This window comes from Apis laboriosa, unplaced genomic scaffold (genome assembly GCF_014066325.1).
Source record: "Apis laboriosa isolate Shangri-la unplaced genomic scaffold, ASM1406632v1 scaffold105_cov147, whole genome shotgun sequence".
NCBI classification, from domain to species: domain Eukaryota; kingdom Metazoa; phylum Arthropoda; class Insecta; order Hymenoptera; family Apidae; genus Apis; species Apis laboriosa.
In genome coordinates, this window is record NW_025220714.1 from 2,187,436 (window position 1) to 2,202,270 (window position 14,835).

At 20.1% G+C, this 14,835-nt stretch overlaps 3 protein-coding genes across 10 annotated transcripts; 1 reads left to right on the top strand and 2 right to left on the bottom strand.

Moving 5' to 3' along the window:
- Positions 1-4,856: 4,856 nt before the first annotated feature.
- LOC122719517 (NEDD8-activating enzyme E1 regulatory subunit) lies at positions 4,857-9,266 on the bottom strand. 6 transcript variants are annotated; one of them, XM_043945880.1, is made up of 9 exons: positions 9,248-9,266; positions 7,413-7,489; positions 7,031-7,195; positions 6,714-6,896; positions 6,134-6,629; positions 5,931-6,064; positions 5,611-5,813; positions 5,258-5,394; positions 4,857-5,157 (listed from the first exon to the last, which is right to left on the bottom strand). In XM_043945880.1, the coding sequence occupies exons 2-9, from the start codon at positions 7,478-7,480 to the stop codon at positions 4,927-4,929; spliced, it is 1,617 nt and encodes a 538-aa protein (XP_043801815.1). In that variant the 5' UTR covers positions 7,481-7,489; positions 9,248-9,266; the 3' UTR covers positions 4,857-4,926. The 6 variants fall into 6 exon arrangements, with proteins under 6 accessions (XP_043801815.1, XP_043801394.1, XP_043801473.1 ...); XM_043945459.1 differs by lacking the exon at positions 9,248-9,266 and adding an exon at positions 7,581-7,689; XM_043945538.1 differs by lacking the exon at positions 9,248-9,266 and having other exon boundaries at positions 6,714-6,885; positions 7,092-7,195; positions 7,413-7,563.
- LOC122719872 (nucleoside diphosphate kinase 6-like) lies at positions 9,141-12,841 on the top strand. 3 transcript variants are annotated; one of them, XR_006347704.1, is made up of 5 exons: positions 9,141-9,425; positions 9,629-9,932; positions 10,010-10,187; positions 12,534-12,614; positions 12,708-12,841. XR_006347704.1 is itself a non-coding variant. In XM_043946138.1 (4 exons), exons 1-4 carry the CDS (start codon positions 9,348-9,350, stop codon positions 12,535-12,537), a joined length of 564 nt encoding a protein of 187 aa, XP_043802073.1. In that variant the 5' UTR covers positions 9,141-9,347; the 3' UTR covers positions 12,538-12,646. The 3 variants fall into 3 exon arrangements, 2 of the variants coding, with proteins under 2 accessions (XP_043802073.1, XP_043802196.1); XM_043946138.1 differs by lacking the exon at positions 12,708-12,841 and having other exon boundaries at positions 12,534-12,646; XM_043946261.1 differs by lacking the exon at positions 12,708-12,841 and having other exon boundaries at positions 9,145-9,324; positions 12,534-12,641.
- On the bottom strand, positions 11,419-14,496 carry LOC122719804 (putative uncharacterized protein DDB_G0287457). Its single transcript, XM_043946009.1, has 5 exons — positions 14,189-14,496; positions 13,505-14,063; positions 12,407-12,712; positions 11,916-12,046; positions 11,419-11,841 (listed from the first exon to the last, which is right to left on the bottom strand). The coding sequence occupies exons 1-5, from the start codon at positions 14,220-14,222 to the stop codon at positions 11,681-11,683; spliced, it is 1,191 nt and encodes a 396-aa protein (XP_043801944.1). The 5' UTR covers positions 14,223-14,496; the 3' UTR covers positions 11,419-11,680.
- Between the last annotated feature and the right edge of the window lie 339 nt (positions 14,497-14,835).

Here is a 14,835-nt window from a genome sequence, read left to right on the forward strand (position 1 = left end):
GTTCGCACTATTGTTTTACGGAAGAGCAACGTATTATTAAGATATAAATATGTGTATATACATATGCATATACATACTTAATATATATATATATATATATATATACACGTATATATGTGTGTATGTGTATATTCGTATCTATACATATATATCTGTTATACTTTCTAAGATGTACATTCATCTTGTGCTCATTAATAATTAAGGATAAAGACTACATAGATTATATATCTTTTATTCGTATATAATCACGCTGTATAAATTAAATAACCTCATTAAAAAATTAATATATAAGATTCTAAAATAAATTTTGAATTTTTCTCGCTATTCGGTAGGATAAAAAATAGCAACATGAAGAAAAAAAATTAATTAATTATAAACATAACGTAACTTTGCCTTCTGAAATATAGAAAAAAAAAAAAAAAAAAAAAAAAAAAAAANAAAGAAAGAAAGAGAAGGGAAACGAAGAAAATTCTATTTAGATAAAATAGGATCGATATTTTACATTCGATAATTGTTGACGCAAAATATAATTATTATGTCTTAAAGCAGGAGGAGAAGCAATAAGCAAAAAGATAACCGGTAAATATCGCGATTAAATTAGAATTATTCTCAACAACAAAAACCGATTATATCGTATAATTTTTATAATTTCGCCCAGTATTTAATCATTTTTAAATAATTTTTTTTATGAGAAAACCACATAACATGGATATTATAAATCGTGTCAATTTATTGAAACACGAATACTATTAGTTACATTTAATATACCTATAATAATTGAAAATTATTGAAAAATGGAAGGAAGAAACATTTTATGATGATAATTAAGAACGATATGTAGTAATTATATGTAGTTATTAAAAATTTCTCTAAATTTTGTATCATTGTATATAATTAATATTTTCATTTTATTACGTATTCTTCCTTTAATTTATTCAAAAATAATATTCTATTTTATATCTTATATTTTATAACGATTTTAATTTATCATCATTCGTTTTCGTTTCCGATTATTTATATTATTTTATATCGATTAGATATAGATATAAATCAATTTATGTATACAAAAAATATATAAATAATTTTTTCTTAATTTATTCTTAATTTAAATCACAGTTTTTTTTAACAATTACAATACAATAATATTATATAATAAATATTTGAATAATGTTTTGTTCATATGATATTTATTAAACTTATCCAACATAATATAAACTATTCTTATATCTTTTTTTTCTTTTTCTTTTTCTTTTTCTTTTTTCTTTCAATTTTCAGAAATCATTAAATAATTAATGATTAATGATTATTATTGATATCAAACTAACAATAAATATATGCACAAAGTTATTTTAACAATGTAAAATGTACGTATATTTAAATACAACAAATGTCAGAAAATATATACGAATGTACATAAATATATTATACTTATATATTGTAGACATAAAGATCGAAAAACGAAATGTAGCAAAAATAATATTTTAAGTTGATATACTTTCCATTATTGAATAAATTATCTAATAAATTTTTTTCCATTTATTTATTATTTCAATTATTATATTTTTCGATGTTAAAGAGAAAAATTTTTTTTTTATAATTATTGAGACTCGTCACGCAAAAATTCATTATCATATTTTTTTTCAAATCAAATGTTCATTTCTATTAATAATATTTGCTTAATTTTACATATACAATAAATTTGACATTATCTACGATATTGTAAAGAGATAATATTATAATAACTTTGTTCACATCTGTGTTTTATAAATTTAATAAAATATTCATATACAAATATTCTTGAAACCCTTAATGGTACGCAATAATTATTTGAAATCATGATTTTTATATTATATATATAAAATAATATTTTACCAAATTTTGATTTAGTAAAATCTCAATAAAAAATTCATAATATTAATATTTAATAACAAAATTTAAAAAAAGTAAAATAAAAAAAAAAAGACTATGAAAAAAAATATATGCGGATAAAAAAGGAAAGGAGAATAAAACAAATTTTGATATCGCAAAAATAAGACATGAGAAATATGTTTAAAATGATGAAATTGAAAATATAAATTCTAGAAATTTTTTCTAGTAATTCTTACAAAAATAATATTATATTTTTTCATTTTTTATATTGAATATTAAATACGAAATAGCATAAACATTATACAAATTATGTTAAAAAGAAGAATAAAAATAACAATGGTGAGCAAAGAAAATTATATCCTTTAAGGGTTTCTTTAATAAAATTAAAGAAAAATGTATTTTACGATATCATTTATCGATGTGATAAATTTTGTTGAATTTATTTGCTAAAAATTTTATTATATCTCTTCTGATATTGATTTATTACAATCTAAGTTAATTGAAAAATTACATTGTTTCGAATTATTTTTATAAATATGTTATAAATTGTTATAATTAAAAAAGTACAATGTTTTTATGAATTTCTATAATGGAATGATAATTGCAACTAATAAAATTGATATACTATTTACTATCTACTCACTACTCACTGTGTGCTCGTGTTTATCGTGATATATTTCTTCCTAAACTGTATAATTTCTTCTTAAAAATATAATAATATATTAAAATTTGATTATCGAGACTATCCAATAATTTTATCTTCTATGAATAATATTTATGATTTAATACCATAAATTTTATGTCAAAACAATATAATAATTATAATGCAGCATGTAGCATGAAAACAAACAATATTTTTCTTTCACAAACAGTTTTAATAAATGTCAACATTTGTTGTATATTAAAATTTATCTATACTATATTATGATTTTTGCCTAAGATTTTAATATTCTTAATAAATTTATTAAATTATTCTCTAAAAATAGTAACAGTATAACAGATTATCGATATTTCTTGTACCAAAAATGTATCACAAAAAATTTAGTAGTATTTCCAATATATATTTCTCTATTATATATACTATAATTGATCTTAACAATAACAATAACATGCCTTGAAAACTTTCTGCACTTATCAAAATCTTACAATATGTACGTATACGTATGTCAATAATAATTGTAATAGAGTCGTATAGTTTTATAAAATAATTTTGCATATTTTTCGATTTTTATATATAATATTTATGTAATTTTATTTCGAATAATTCTTTTTTATAATAGTTTATAATAGTTTAAAAATTCATTTTATGTAAATCTTCTTTATAATTCTAATTATAATTCGACTTTGATTAATAATTATTTGAAAACATACAATTTAAAAAAAAAAAAACACATATATACATACAAAGTTTTTCATACATCAATCATATATACAAAATTTCGTTATTTTTATTTTATATGTACTTCTTATTAACATTCATTTTCACAAATATCAAGTGTTAATATTTATTTTATTAATCGATAATTTCCATTATGATTAATATTTTAGCTAGTTGTTACGTTAATTAAAAAAAAAAAAAAGATAGATACTCTCTCCTTTTGTTTTTTCATGATAAATCTTTTTCGTTTCAATATAAAAAATGAAATTTCATATTGAAATCATATAAATTTTCTTACATAATATTTCAGACGTTCAGAAATATTAAAATAGATGATATATTTATCAAATAATCAATGATTGAAAAATACTTTCATTTCTACTCATCTTGCTGTTTCTATCTATCCTATTTTATTTTATTTTTATTTAAAATAAGGATTAAAAATGGATTAAAAGAACTATACGGCTCAAATTTTAATAAATAATAAAAGTAACAAATGAAATGATAGTTTTTATTCCATTGATATCAATCAAATGATTGTATTTTTCTTCTTTTAATAATTTATCATCTATTAGTGATAACTTTGTAATTTTTTATAATTTTTAACATTTATTAAGCTCTTTCTATTTTTTTCAAATTACGTTAAAAATTGCATTATTTTTTTTAATTATTTCTGAATCAATATTTTGTATCATTAGCAAATTCTGGTTTATATTTATATATATTTATATATATTTATCGGTGCTAAATATATATATATATATATATATATATATTATAAAAGTATAAAATTTATATTATATTGTTATTATATTTATATTATATTATTATTAAAATCATTTTTTTTTTAAACTTTTGCCTAACTACTTTTGTACCAAGATATTTAGAAAAAAATTTTAAACAAATGATGATTTAAAAATAACAAAAGTCAAGACATGTCAAAAATAATGAAATAACCAATAATTACCGATATTATATTGGATACTGAAGTAGTTTGTGCAAAAGTAGAATATATAGATTTTTATATTATAATATTATTAATTATATAGATCTAATAATTAATCAGTTAATTCAATATACAGATAATTTATAATATTATATATATTATAATGTGTGTGCGTGTGCATGCGCGCGCGCGCGTGTGTGATGCGTGTGTGTGTGTGTGTGTGTGTGTGTGTGTGTGTGTGTGTGTGTATGTGTGTGCGTAACAATATAGTATAAAATACTAATATTGTACAAAATAAAGGATTAAAAATCAAAGCACAATTCATCATTTTATCAAATTGTATTGAGACTAATATACATGTAAAATATTTAAGTACAATATTGGTTATAAAACATGATATATTAATTAATTTGCTTTTATGTTTTAGGCATATTTATTATTAATTAAAAGTATTAAGTTTGTTATAAATAATAGTTAACGATATAGTAGTTTATAATATAAATAAGATTGAAATAATTTGTGTATCAAATAATTACTATATAATTATTAAAGTGTTGATATTATACTCGTTCAACTTGAGTTTTAATATATTTTAATAAATTTTCTAACAATTGCATGATAAAATGAATATTTGTGAAGATATGTTAAAAAAAAAAAAATTGATGATGTGTAAACTATAAAATTGTATATTTTTATTTTATACAGCAATGTAATTTTAATTTACTATTTAATATTAAAAGAAAAATATTCCAGAATTCGACGTTACCGCATCATATATAAAGGTATTATGAACTGGTTTATATTGATTTGTAACAAATTTTATAACTTCTTGAGCTGCAAGGCCACCTAAAAATGCTGATACAGAATGCAATTCTGCTCCACCAAATCGACAAAATTCATGGACATAATCATCTTTTACCAATGGTCCACATCCCCATTCGTTTAATAATTTTGTTATGCATGCCTAAGATTAAGAGTTAATTAATTATATTAATTATATAATAATTTTTATTTTCAATCCTCAATCCTCTCTTCTGATATTATTATTTTATATAAAAACATACTTTAAGCTTAACAATATCAGGTTCTACTTGATCATCAAACTCTCCAGGATACGAGTTATATTCTGCTTGAAATTTTTCAACCCCCCTAAGAACAACATAATAAATCATCATACTTTCTGGATTTTCTAAACTTTGCACTGGAAAAAATAATACATATATATATATATTATTTATATATATATATATATATAAATACATATATATTATATTCTTATGGTATACAATATTCTATATATGGTATTCTTTTATTTAACAATTTATTTTTTTTTATATATATAATTTTTTTATACTTTATAGCACGAAAAAAAACTTTCGATAGCAATTTAATAATATTTCATTTATAAATATTTTACCTATATCACTTGTATCAAAAGTTTTAGAATCATATTCATCCGCGATACACGTTCCTTTTTCTACGTGTATATTCGAAGCATGTCTGCAAAACAATTTAACATCTCTTTCGGAAATAGAATCAGACGATTTTCCTAATTGTCGTAATAATTGCAATGTACGTCGCCATACTGATTCTGCATCAGCTATCGCTTGTTTGTAATAACTGAAATGGATAAATATGTGTAAAATATATATATATATATATATATATATATATTTACAATTAAAAAAAAAAAAAGATATCTTTTTAGTAAACTTTTTGTAACAAAAAAAATCTCACATTTGCTGAAGCGTTATATATTTCTCAGTATCCGCAGTCATATCTGGTAAAGTACCTTTTAATGGTAATAATCCAGCTCCTTCATTTTCAACAAAATCCCTTACCGCTTTTGCTATAATCCAAAATGAACTGCTCTGAAAATATGTTAAATCAGTTTAAAGTTATATTATCTATTAATTTAATCAACACTTTCTTTCTTCTACCTTAGCTGTTAGATTAATACATTGATCATCATTAAGAATATTCATCACATTATCTGGAATCTCAGTATGTCCCACACATGTATTAACAGCTTTAACAGCTTCTTCAAAATTTTCTTCGCTATTCGCAGTATCATTCTCATCTCTTCTCATTGCCTCTTTTATCATTTCTTTTAATTGATGTTTTTCTTTATAAGTTTTAGGTAAATCCTTTTTATGTAAAGTCCATTTTTCTAGAAATTTATATAATATAACTAAGTATGGTATATGAGAATGATCTTTAAAACTCAGTTCATCTAAGTTTATGGTATCAAAATGTTTTTTTAATATCTCAAATGGCTTGTCTAAACGTAAATCTGGAATTTCATTATCTGGATGTGTTTCTATAATCGTATGTTCTTTTACTTGAATTCTCATATATGCGATAAATCCTATACTTCTACATACTATTAAAGGTATATTTAATTCCCAAAGTCTTTGCGACAGAAGAATTAAAGATCTGAAAATTTTTTCTTTTGAAATGTACGATTTAGAATAATATTAAAAATTTTGCTATATTATTATTGGCTGCAATGATTCTTACTTTTCTGATAAAGAAGTGGCTACGACAACGGTAAAATTATTAAAAAAATCTGGACTATTACATAAAATTTGTTCAGGTTCCTCGTCTATATAATCACCTCTAACATCTGAATTTAGCTCTAAAAGCATTTGTGTTGCTACTTGTGCCCTTGATTTTCCTAAACTGTCTGCTTCTAAAAAAAAACTATTAAGATATAATATTAAGACATATGATAAATGAAATAAAAATATTTTCAATATATGTTATGTATATGAACCAAGATCAATATAATTAATAATATTTTCATATATATATAATATATATATATATATATATACTTTGCACCGATATCTTCATTAGTAATTTTCTTGCCATCTACAATTGTAAACGCTCCAATACCTGGTAAGACTACAGATTTTAAAATTTCTGTACCAAGGCCTGTAGCATTTATTACACAAATATGTGCTCCTTCTAATGCAGCTTGACCATGATCACCCCATAACCTATATTTTAACATTATATATATTATTTTCTTTATTACATCATATTATATAATTTCATTAAATTATACGGAATTTATTAAAAAAAAAACTTTCTTACTTATTTCGTATAAATATTAATATAACTCTGATATAAAACAACTTAAAATTCTAATTTATTTAATTAGTTTCGATTAAATTTATCATTCCGAAAAATAGGTTAGACATTATATTCACATACCTCAATTGTCTATCATATTTTCTATTTCTTTCAGATTGTTCTGGCGATTTTGGTGCTGGTGATGCCATAAGGATAAACTAATAATGGAATAATGATATATATAATATTTTACTTTGGACAATATAAAATATTACTTTCGATCAAAATTATATTCACAACAACGCTTACTCTTATACTTATAAACTTGCACGAATCAATACAAATGAATCAATTTTGTAATGTAAAATAAATTAAAATATTTTCATCGATCAAAATTAAATAGTTTCTAAAATTATATAATAAAATTAAAAATTAATAAAAATAAAAGGAAAAATAAGATTTTTAATATTAATTAAAAATGAAAGAAAATCAATAAATATATAAAATATTTCAAATAATTTCTTATAACCTATGCCTTAATTTGCAACTTATAAAATTTAAAAGTCTAAAAGAGTAAAAATTAATATATAATTCGGATCTTTTCTCATCGAATTTTAATTATTAATTCAATTCATTCACTCATATATATATATAATAATTAATAATAATATATAATAATATATAATATATAATTTTAACAATGTGAATAAGTTAAAACGAATGTAATTAATTTATTATTAAAGTGATCTTTTTCTCATCTTTTTCCCCACCGATCCTATTTTATCATCAACATATATATATATATATATATATATATATATATATACTTTTTTTATTTCTTTTTTTACATTTTGACAGATATTTTTTTCCTACTTCATTTGTAATCATTTGTAAACAAATATGTACTAAATAAAAATAAACTTCAATCTGTGTAATTTCTAATAAATATACAGATATCCGTCTATTTTTCGAAATAAGTTCCTTCCTTTAATGCGACGAAGTATAACATTTTGGTTGTAAATTAAAGATTAAAAAATTAAAAATTTTTAAGTATCAACGCCATCTTGCTTGAAATTTTATTAAATATTCTAAATTTTGATTCATTAACAGAAATATAAAATGTATATGATTTAAGAATATTTAATAATAAAATTACAAACATTGCGAAAGAATGTTTAATATTCTTTTCTATTTCTTTTGTTGCTAAATCAAATTTTCATTTGTTTAAAATTTAAACATTAAATCCCACCGTTAATTAGATTAGAAAAGAGTAAGAATTGACCATTAACGCCATCTCTTAAATACCAAAAACATTATTTCAAATTATTCGAGAGATGACGGCAATCTTTACTCTATTTTATTTTTGAAACAGTGTTTGAAACTATTTTACTTTTACTTAAAAGATGGCACTGATAATCAATTTTTATTTTATTTATCCTTCTCTATATACGTTTGATCTATGATATTCTAGAGATGGAAATAGTTTTCGAATTTGTATATCGACCTCTGTCCTTTTATTTGTTATTCTTGTTTATATTATCTTTACTATATAAAAAATATATTTATGTGCTCAAAAAGACGGCTCTGATATCTGATAAATTTTATCTTCTAACGATTAAAAATTTTTTTTTACTTTTTAGTGATTAAAAATCTTAATATTAAAATCTTAAGACAATATTATAACTTATTATATTATAATGTACAATTATATATATAAAAATTATAAATAAATAAATAAATATATATATATATATATATATATATATATATAAAATCTTAATAAAATTAATATCATTTTTAAAATTTCGTTTGTAAATTGTATCATATATATTATATCATATCAATTAGTAGAATTAAGTTTATATGTATGTATATATGTATGTACAATCTGTCTTTTGTACAATCAATTCATATGACAAGCATAAACAATTTTCTATTTGAAATTTTGAACTTCGTTTCTTATATGGCAAACCAACCTTACACGATGTTTTTAAACGAAAAGTTTAAAGTTATTTTCACTGTACTATAAGAATTTTCAATTTTTACAAAAATGGTAGGTAATTAAAATATGTTAAAATGCAATCACAAAAGTATCTTCAGTTAACTTTGGCAATAATTAAACCACATATTGTTAAATCTCCTTTTGTGCTTCAGGTAAGAGGATATAACCTAAATTTTACGCAATTTTATGCGATATAAATAAGTACTACATACTTACATAAGTAGTACTTAAATTACTTACATAATAATTTTAAATGGCAGCAAAAAAAAAAAAAAAAATGGGGTTGACAGAACTGTTGGTTTTCTTTCCTTTGAATAAAAATACGGTAATATTTAAGTAATATTGTAATTTTCAGAAAATTCGAGATTTAATAATTGACAATAATTTAAAAATTGTCAGATCACGCAGGACGATAATTACACAGAAAGAGGCAGAATTATTTTATGAAGAACATAAAGAAAAATTTTTTTACAATCGTCTTTTAACATTTATGTGTAGTGGTCCATCAGATATTCATATTTTAGCAGATCATAATGCTATTGCTAAATGGAGAAATTTAATGGGTCCTACAAAAGTATACGAGGCACAATACATTGCCCCTAATACAATTCGAGGAATGTTTGGTTTATCAGATACAAGAAATGCCACACATGGTTCTGGTATAATTCATTCATTTTACAAAAATTGTGCTTATTATTAATTATATATCATATATAAATAAAAATTATTCTTCTAGATTCGGTGAAATCTGCTGAGAGAGAAATAAGAATATTCTTTAAGAACTTTGATTTACAAAAATGGTATGAATATGAGGAAAAATATTATAATTTAGGTCAAGTTCACTTTGACCCAATAGCATTTTTACATACTATTGATCAAAAATTTATGAACAGTAATAAAGGACAAATTATAAAGTAAATATTCCAAATAGAGTACCTGATTTTTATAATTTAATAGATATTTAAAAATATAGACAAAAAAATTGTGTATGTTATATTATACAATATAATTAAATATAAATAGATGTATATACATATATACAAACATATATCTTAATATAAATGATGCAATTCAATATCTGACAAAGAATTCAAAAACAAACTCGGCATTTCACTTAAAAAACAGTGAAATAAGTTTATATAAATGTTATTTATATCTTATATATAATCTTATTTTTTATTTGTTCTATACTTAAGATTCAAAATGGTATTCTTATTAAGATTAATCTTATCTTTTATCAATGAACTAAATTAATTAACTAATTAAATGAAACGAATATCTTTTTTTTTATAAATGCACACATATATATTTAGTTTTTTCAATTTTTTTTTTTTTTAGCTACATATATTATTACATATGTGAGCATTTTAATTGGGAAATTATTAAATCAGATTCACATTTATATAAACTTATTTTGTCATTTTCAAATATAATCGTGGCATATTTTCTTATAATCCTTTTTACTTTTGGATAAAACTTAATTTTATAAATAAAATATTTTAAATATATCTAAAATTTTTATATCACATGTTAAATAAAGTTTAAAAAGAAAAAAAAATATAACTATATTTATATATATGACATATATACATATATACATACACACACACATACACAAACACACACATATATGTATATATGTATATACGTGTCAAAATTAAAAACATAATCCAAAAAAAAAAAAAAAGAAAATCATTGTTATCTATCAGCAACTCTACCATTTTGTTAACATCATTATTCTATGATTATATTTATATTTAACAATATAAGATGCCCTTCAATTATAATTGTTAATAAAAATTGAAATTATATAATAAATTCAAAAAGTAAAAGTCTTTTTTTTATTTTTTTTTTTAATAATAATATAAAAAAAAAAAAAAAAAAAACATTTCTTGATATTGCATCAAATTATAGTTCTTAAAGTCTCGTCACATATTATATAGAATAATCAATTTTTATTAAACTTTCTCTGGAAACTTTCTTTAGATAAATCAAAAATATATGCTTTATTTTTTTCAATATTTGATGATCTATTTAAATAAATTAAAAAAGATGAAATGTAAACAACTAATGCATTATAAAATGTATGGAAAGAAAAAAATTGAATTAAAAGAGCATGAAAAAAATAATTACATTCGAAAAAAGAACCCAAAAACATATGAAGTAATAGAATTAAATAAGAATGTATAAAAAGAATAATATATGTTTGTATCATATAAATAATATTAAAATCCTAATGTTCTCAAATGTTCTTTTACTTTTTGACTTTCAAGAGTATAAATATATACTCAATTTGACGAAATGGTAAAGCTCCATTGAAAAATGAGAAAAACACTTGTGGAGCTTTTTTGTTGTTTCTTATAGATTATGTTACACCCTCTGTAACCTTTTTTAAGAAAATAATAATTTAAGCATTCATTTTTACATAAACTTTTGGTCTTGAGAAAACTTTTATTCCTTCTTCTAATTTATTCAATTGCTTTTCTATTTCTATTTTTCGTCGCTGCGCCCTAAGTGTATCTACTTTTATAGGCATCATATTTAACTCGGTTACATAATCTTGATAATCTGTAATAATAGTATTAGTTTGTATAATTTTAAAAATGATTTTGCATTAAAAAAACAAATTTTAAATCACATACTCTTTTTTAACATTTGTAATGTTTCTTTACGTTCGCAATCAGGCAATGGAATATGTCCATTTGGACAATTAGGATCTAATTCTTCTATTTTAGCTTTCTGTACCTGAATTTCTTTTCTATTTTTAATATACCTAATAAGAAAAAATTGTTTTTCAATAAAATAATCCCTATCATTGCATTTAAAACGTAGAAAATAAAATTAGAAGTATTATTTATACACATTATGAATGATTATTTTAATTATTACTTTAATATTTGCAATGTTATTATTATAATACATTGAAGCATAATATATAAAAAATAAATAAATAAATATATGATTTTTATATATGTATATATTTATTTATTATTATTCATTTGTTTTATTTTTTTATTTAAATTAATTGATTAATTATTGATTAATTATTTTGATTATTTTATTAAATATTAAAATAATTATTGAAATAATCATTTATAATTGTATATAAATATATCATTGGAATATCACATACTTTGGAATTACACCCATACGATAATTATTAGGAAGAATATTATTGGTATTGTTATTCATTTGCGTTATTTTATTAGTCATAGAAGTATGTTCTTTGTTTAATTTAATAAAATCTATCTCTTCTTTAGGTGATACAAATTTGGAATTTTTTATACCATTTTTGTTATGTACATTTTTTTCAAGAACTTGGACATCTCCTTGATCTAAAGGTGAATTTTTTATACTCCTTGAAGATACATCAATTTGTTCATTTGCATTATTATTAGTTGATGCTTCATTATAATTTAAATGTTTTTTTGAAGGATACCTATGGAACAAATTATTATTATATAACAAATAATTAAATATAAAATATTTTGAAAGAAACTACAAGAATATAATCTACAATAAGTTACAAAGTTTCATTTTATACCTTTTATTACAAAGTTATAAGCAAATATTTAACATATTATAAAATAGATATTTACTAATGAATAATGAATTTTGTAGGATATCAATATCAATGTTTGATTGTATTTACTTTATTTATATGATATGATTTATAAAATATAAAATAATTTATTACTTTACTTATTTAAAATATTTAAATCGTCAATATAAATTTAATATCAATATAATACGAAGTTTATTGTATCCCATATTTTTGTAACATTTTATTCAACATTATTTCAACATTTATAAATTAAAAATTATTTAAAAATTATATAAATTATTAATTTTAAATTATATTGGTTCTTTAAACATAATTTCTTATACATTATAAGTTGTAAAGTATTAAGTTGTAAAATATTTATATTATATTTCATTATAATTTTGCAATTAAATATTTATATAACATTTTTTTTTTCATTTGTAAATTTTATTTTTAAAATTGGAAATTATATTTTTGATTGAGAAAATTATATATAAAAAAATTATAAAATATTTTATATATTTTATATTAATTACATTATATCGTTATATTTTATTATACATTATTATTATACATTATATTATTATAATCTTTATAGAAAAAATAGATTAAATAATCAAAAAATAATATTGTTTTTTAGAATAATGTTTTAAAAATTGTTTTTAATAATAATAACCAATTACATACTTAATTACTCCCTCTGAATATAAATCCTCAATTTCCTTTGTATTCAAAGTTTGAATAGCTTGACTTTTAACTTCAACTTGAACTTTCATATTATTATCAATATCCCCAATTGATTTACATGAAAAATTAGGATCCGATGAAATTTTCTCATGTAATTTTTGTATAGTTTTATGCAATCCCTTATGTTCTTTCTTTTTTTCTTTATTTATTAAATTTTTATTCGATGAATATATTGCCTTTTTTGTAGAAATATTATTTTTATTTAAAGCTGAAGTACTGAGTTTCTTATATAGTTCTTGAGATTCTACTTTATTATTTACACTATTTGAATTCACATTAGTATCGTCATGTCTTTTTATACGAAAATTTGAATTAATTTTTGATAAAACATTATCATTATTATTATTGTTACTGTTGCTGTTATTGGTGTTATTGTTACCAATAATTTTTTTTTTGTTATATTGTGATTTTTCTTCTATTCTTTTATTAATATGTAAATGTTCTATACGACGAAGATTTTTTACATTTTCTTGTATGAAATTTTTTCCTTTTATCGATTCTATATGAAATACAATACGAAATATAATATTAACTACTGAACAATTTCAAATAAAAATAATAATTATAAGTAAGAAACTATTGTTTTAATGTCTTTTAATAATAAATAATATGTAAATGACATACTTGAATCAGGAAAAATGCCCTTTAACGTTGTCATCTCAAAGTATTATTTAATACTGTCTAGAGGTGAACTTTTTTCTTCTTTTCATTCATCCATAAAATAAATAATATAATATTACAACTGTAATATTTTTAACTGAATAATTTTTAATGCATAATTTCAATTATTTCATTGAGCGTAACTAAATAAACAATGTTGTTTATGAATCGAAATACATATATATTTATATATATATAGTATGAATATATTTATATGAGTATATTCATACATATGTGTATTCAATTCATTCTACGCATCAAATTAATGATAATGAAAAAATAAACAAATTATTGGCTATCAAAATATCAATATTAGAACTAATTTATATCTTTGTACACAATGTTTCTATAATATATATATATATATATGTTGAAATGACAATAAATAACAAAATACAATTGTATTTAGAAAACTGAAATGATAAAAGTACTAATTTATCTTATATCTTTATTTAAATTTATAAAATTTATTTTATAATAAATGTTTAACAATAATAAATAAATAATAAAAAATGAAAAAATTAATCTCTTTTATTAAAAAATATATATTTTAAAGTATAAATATAATAATAACATTCTTTTATTATTATTTTTATAACTTATTTAAATAT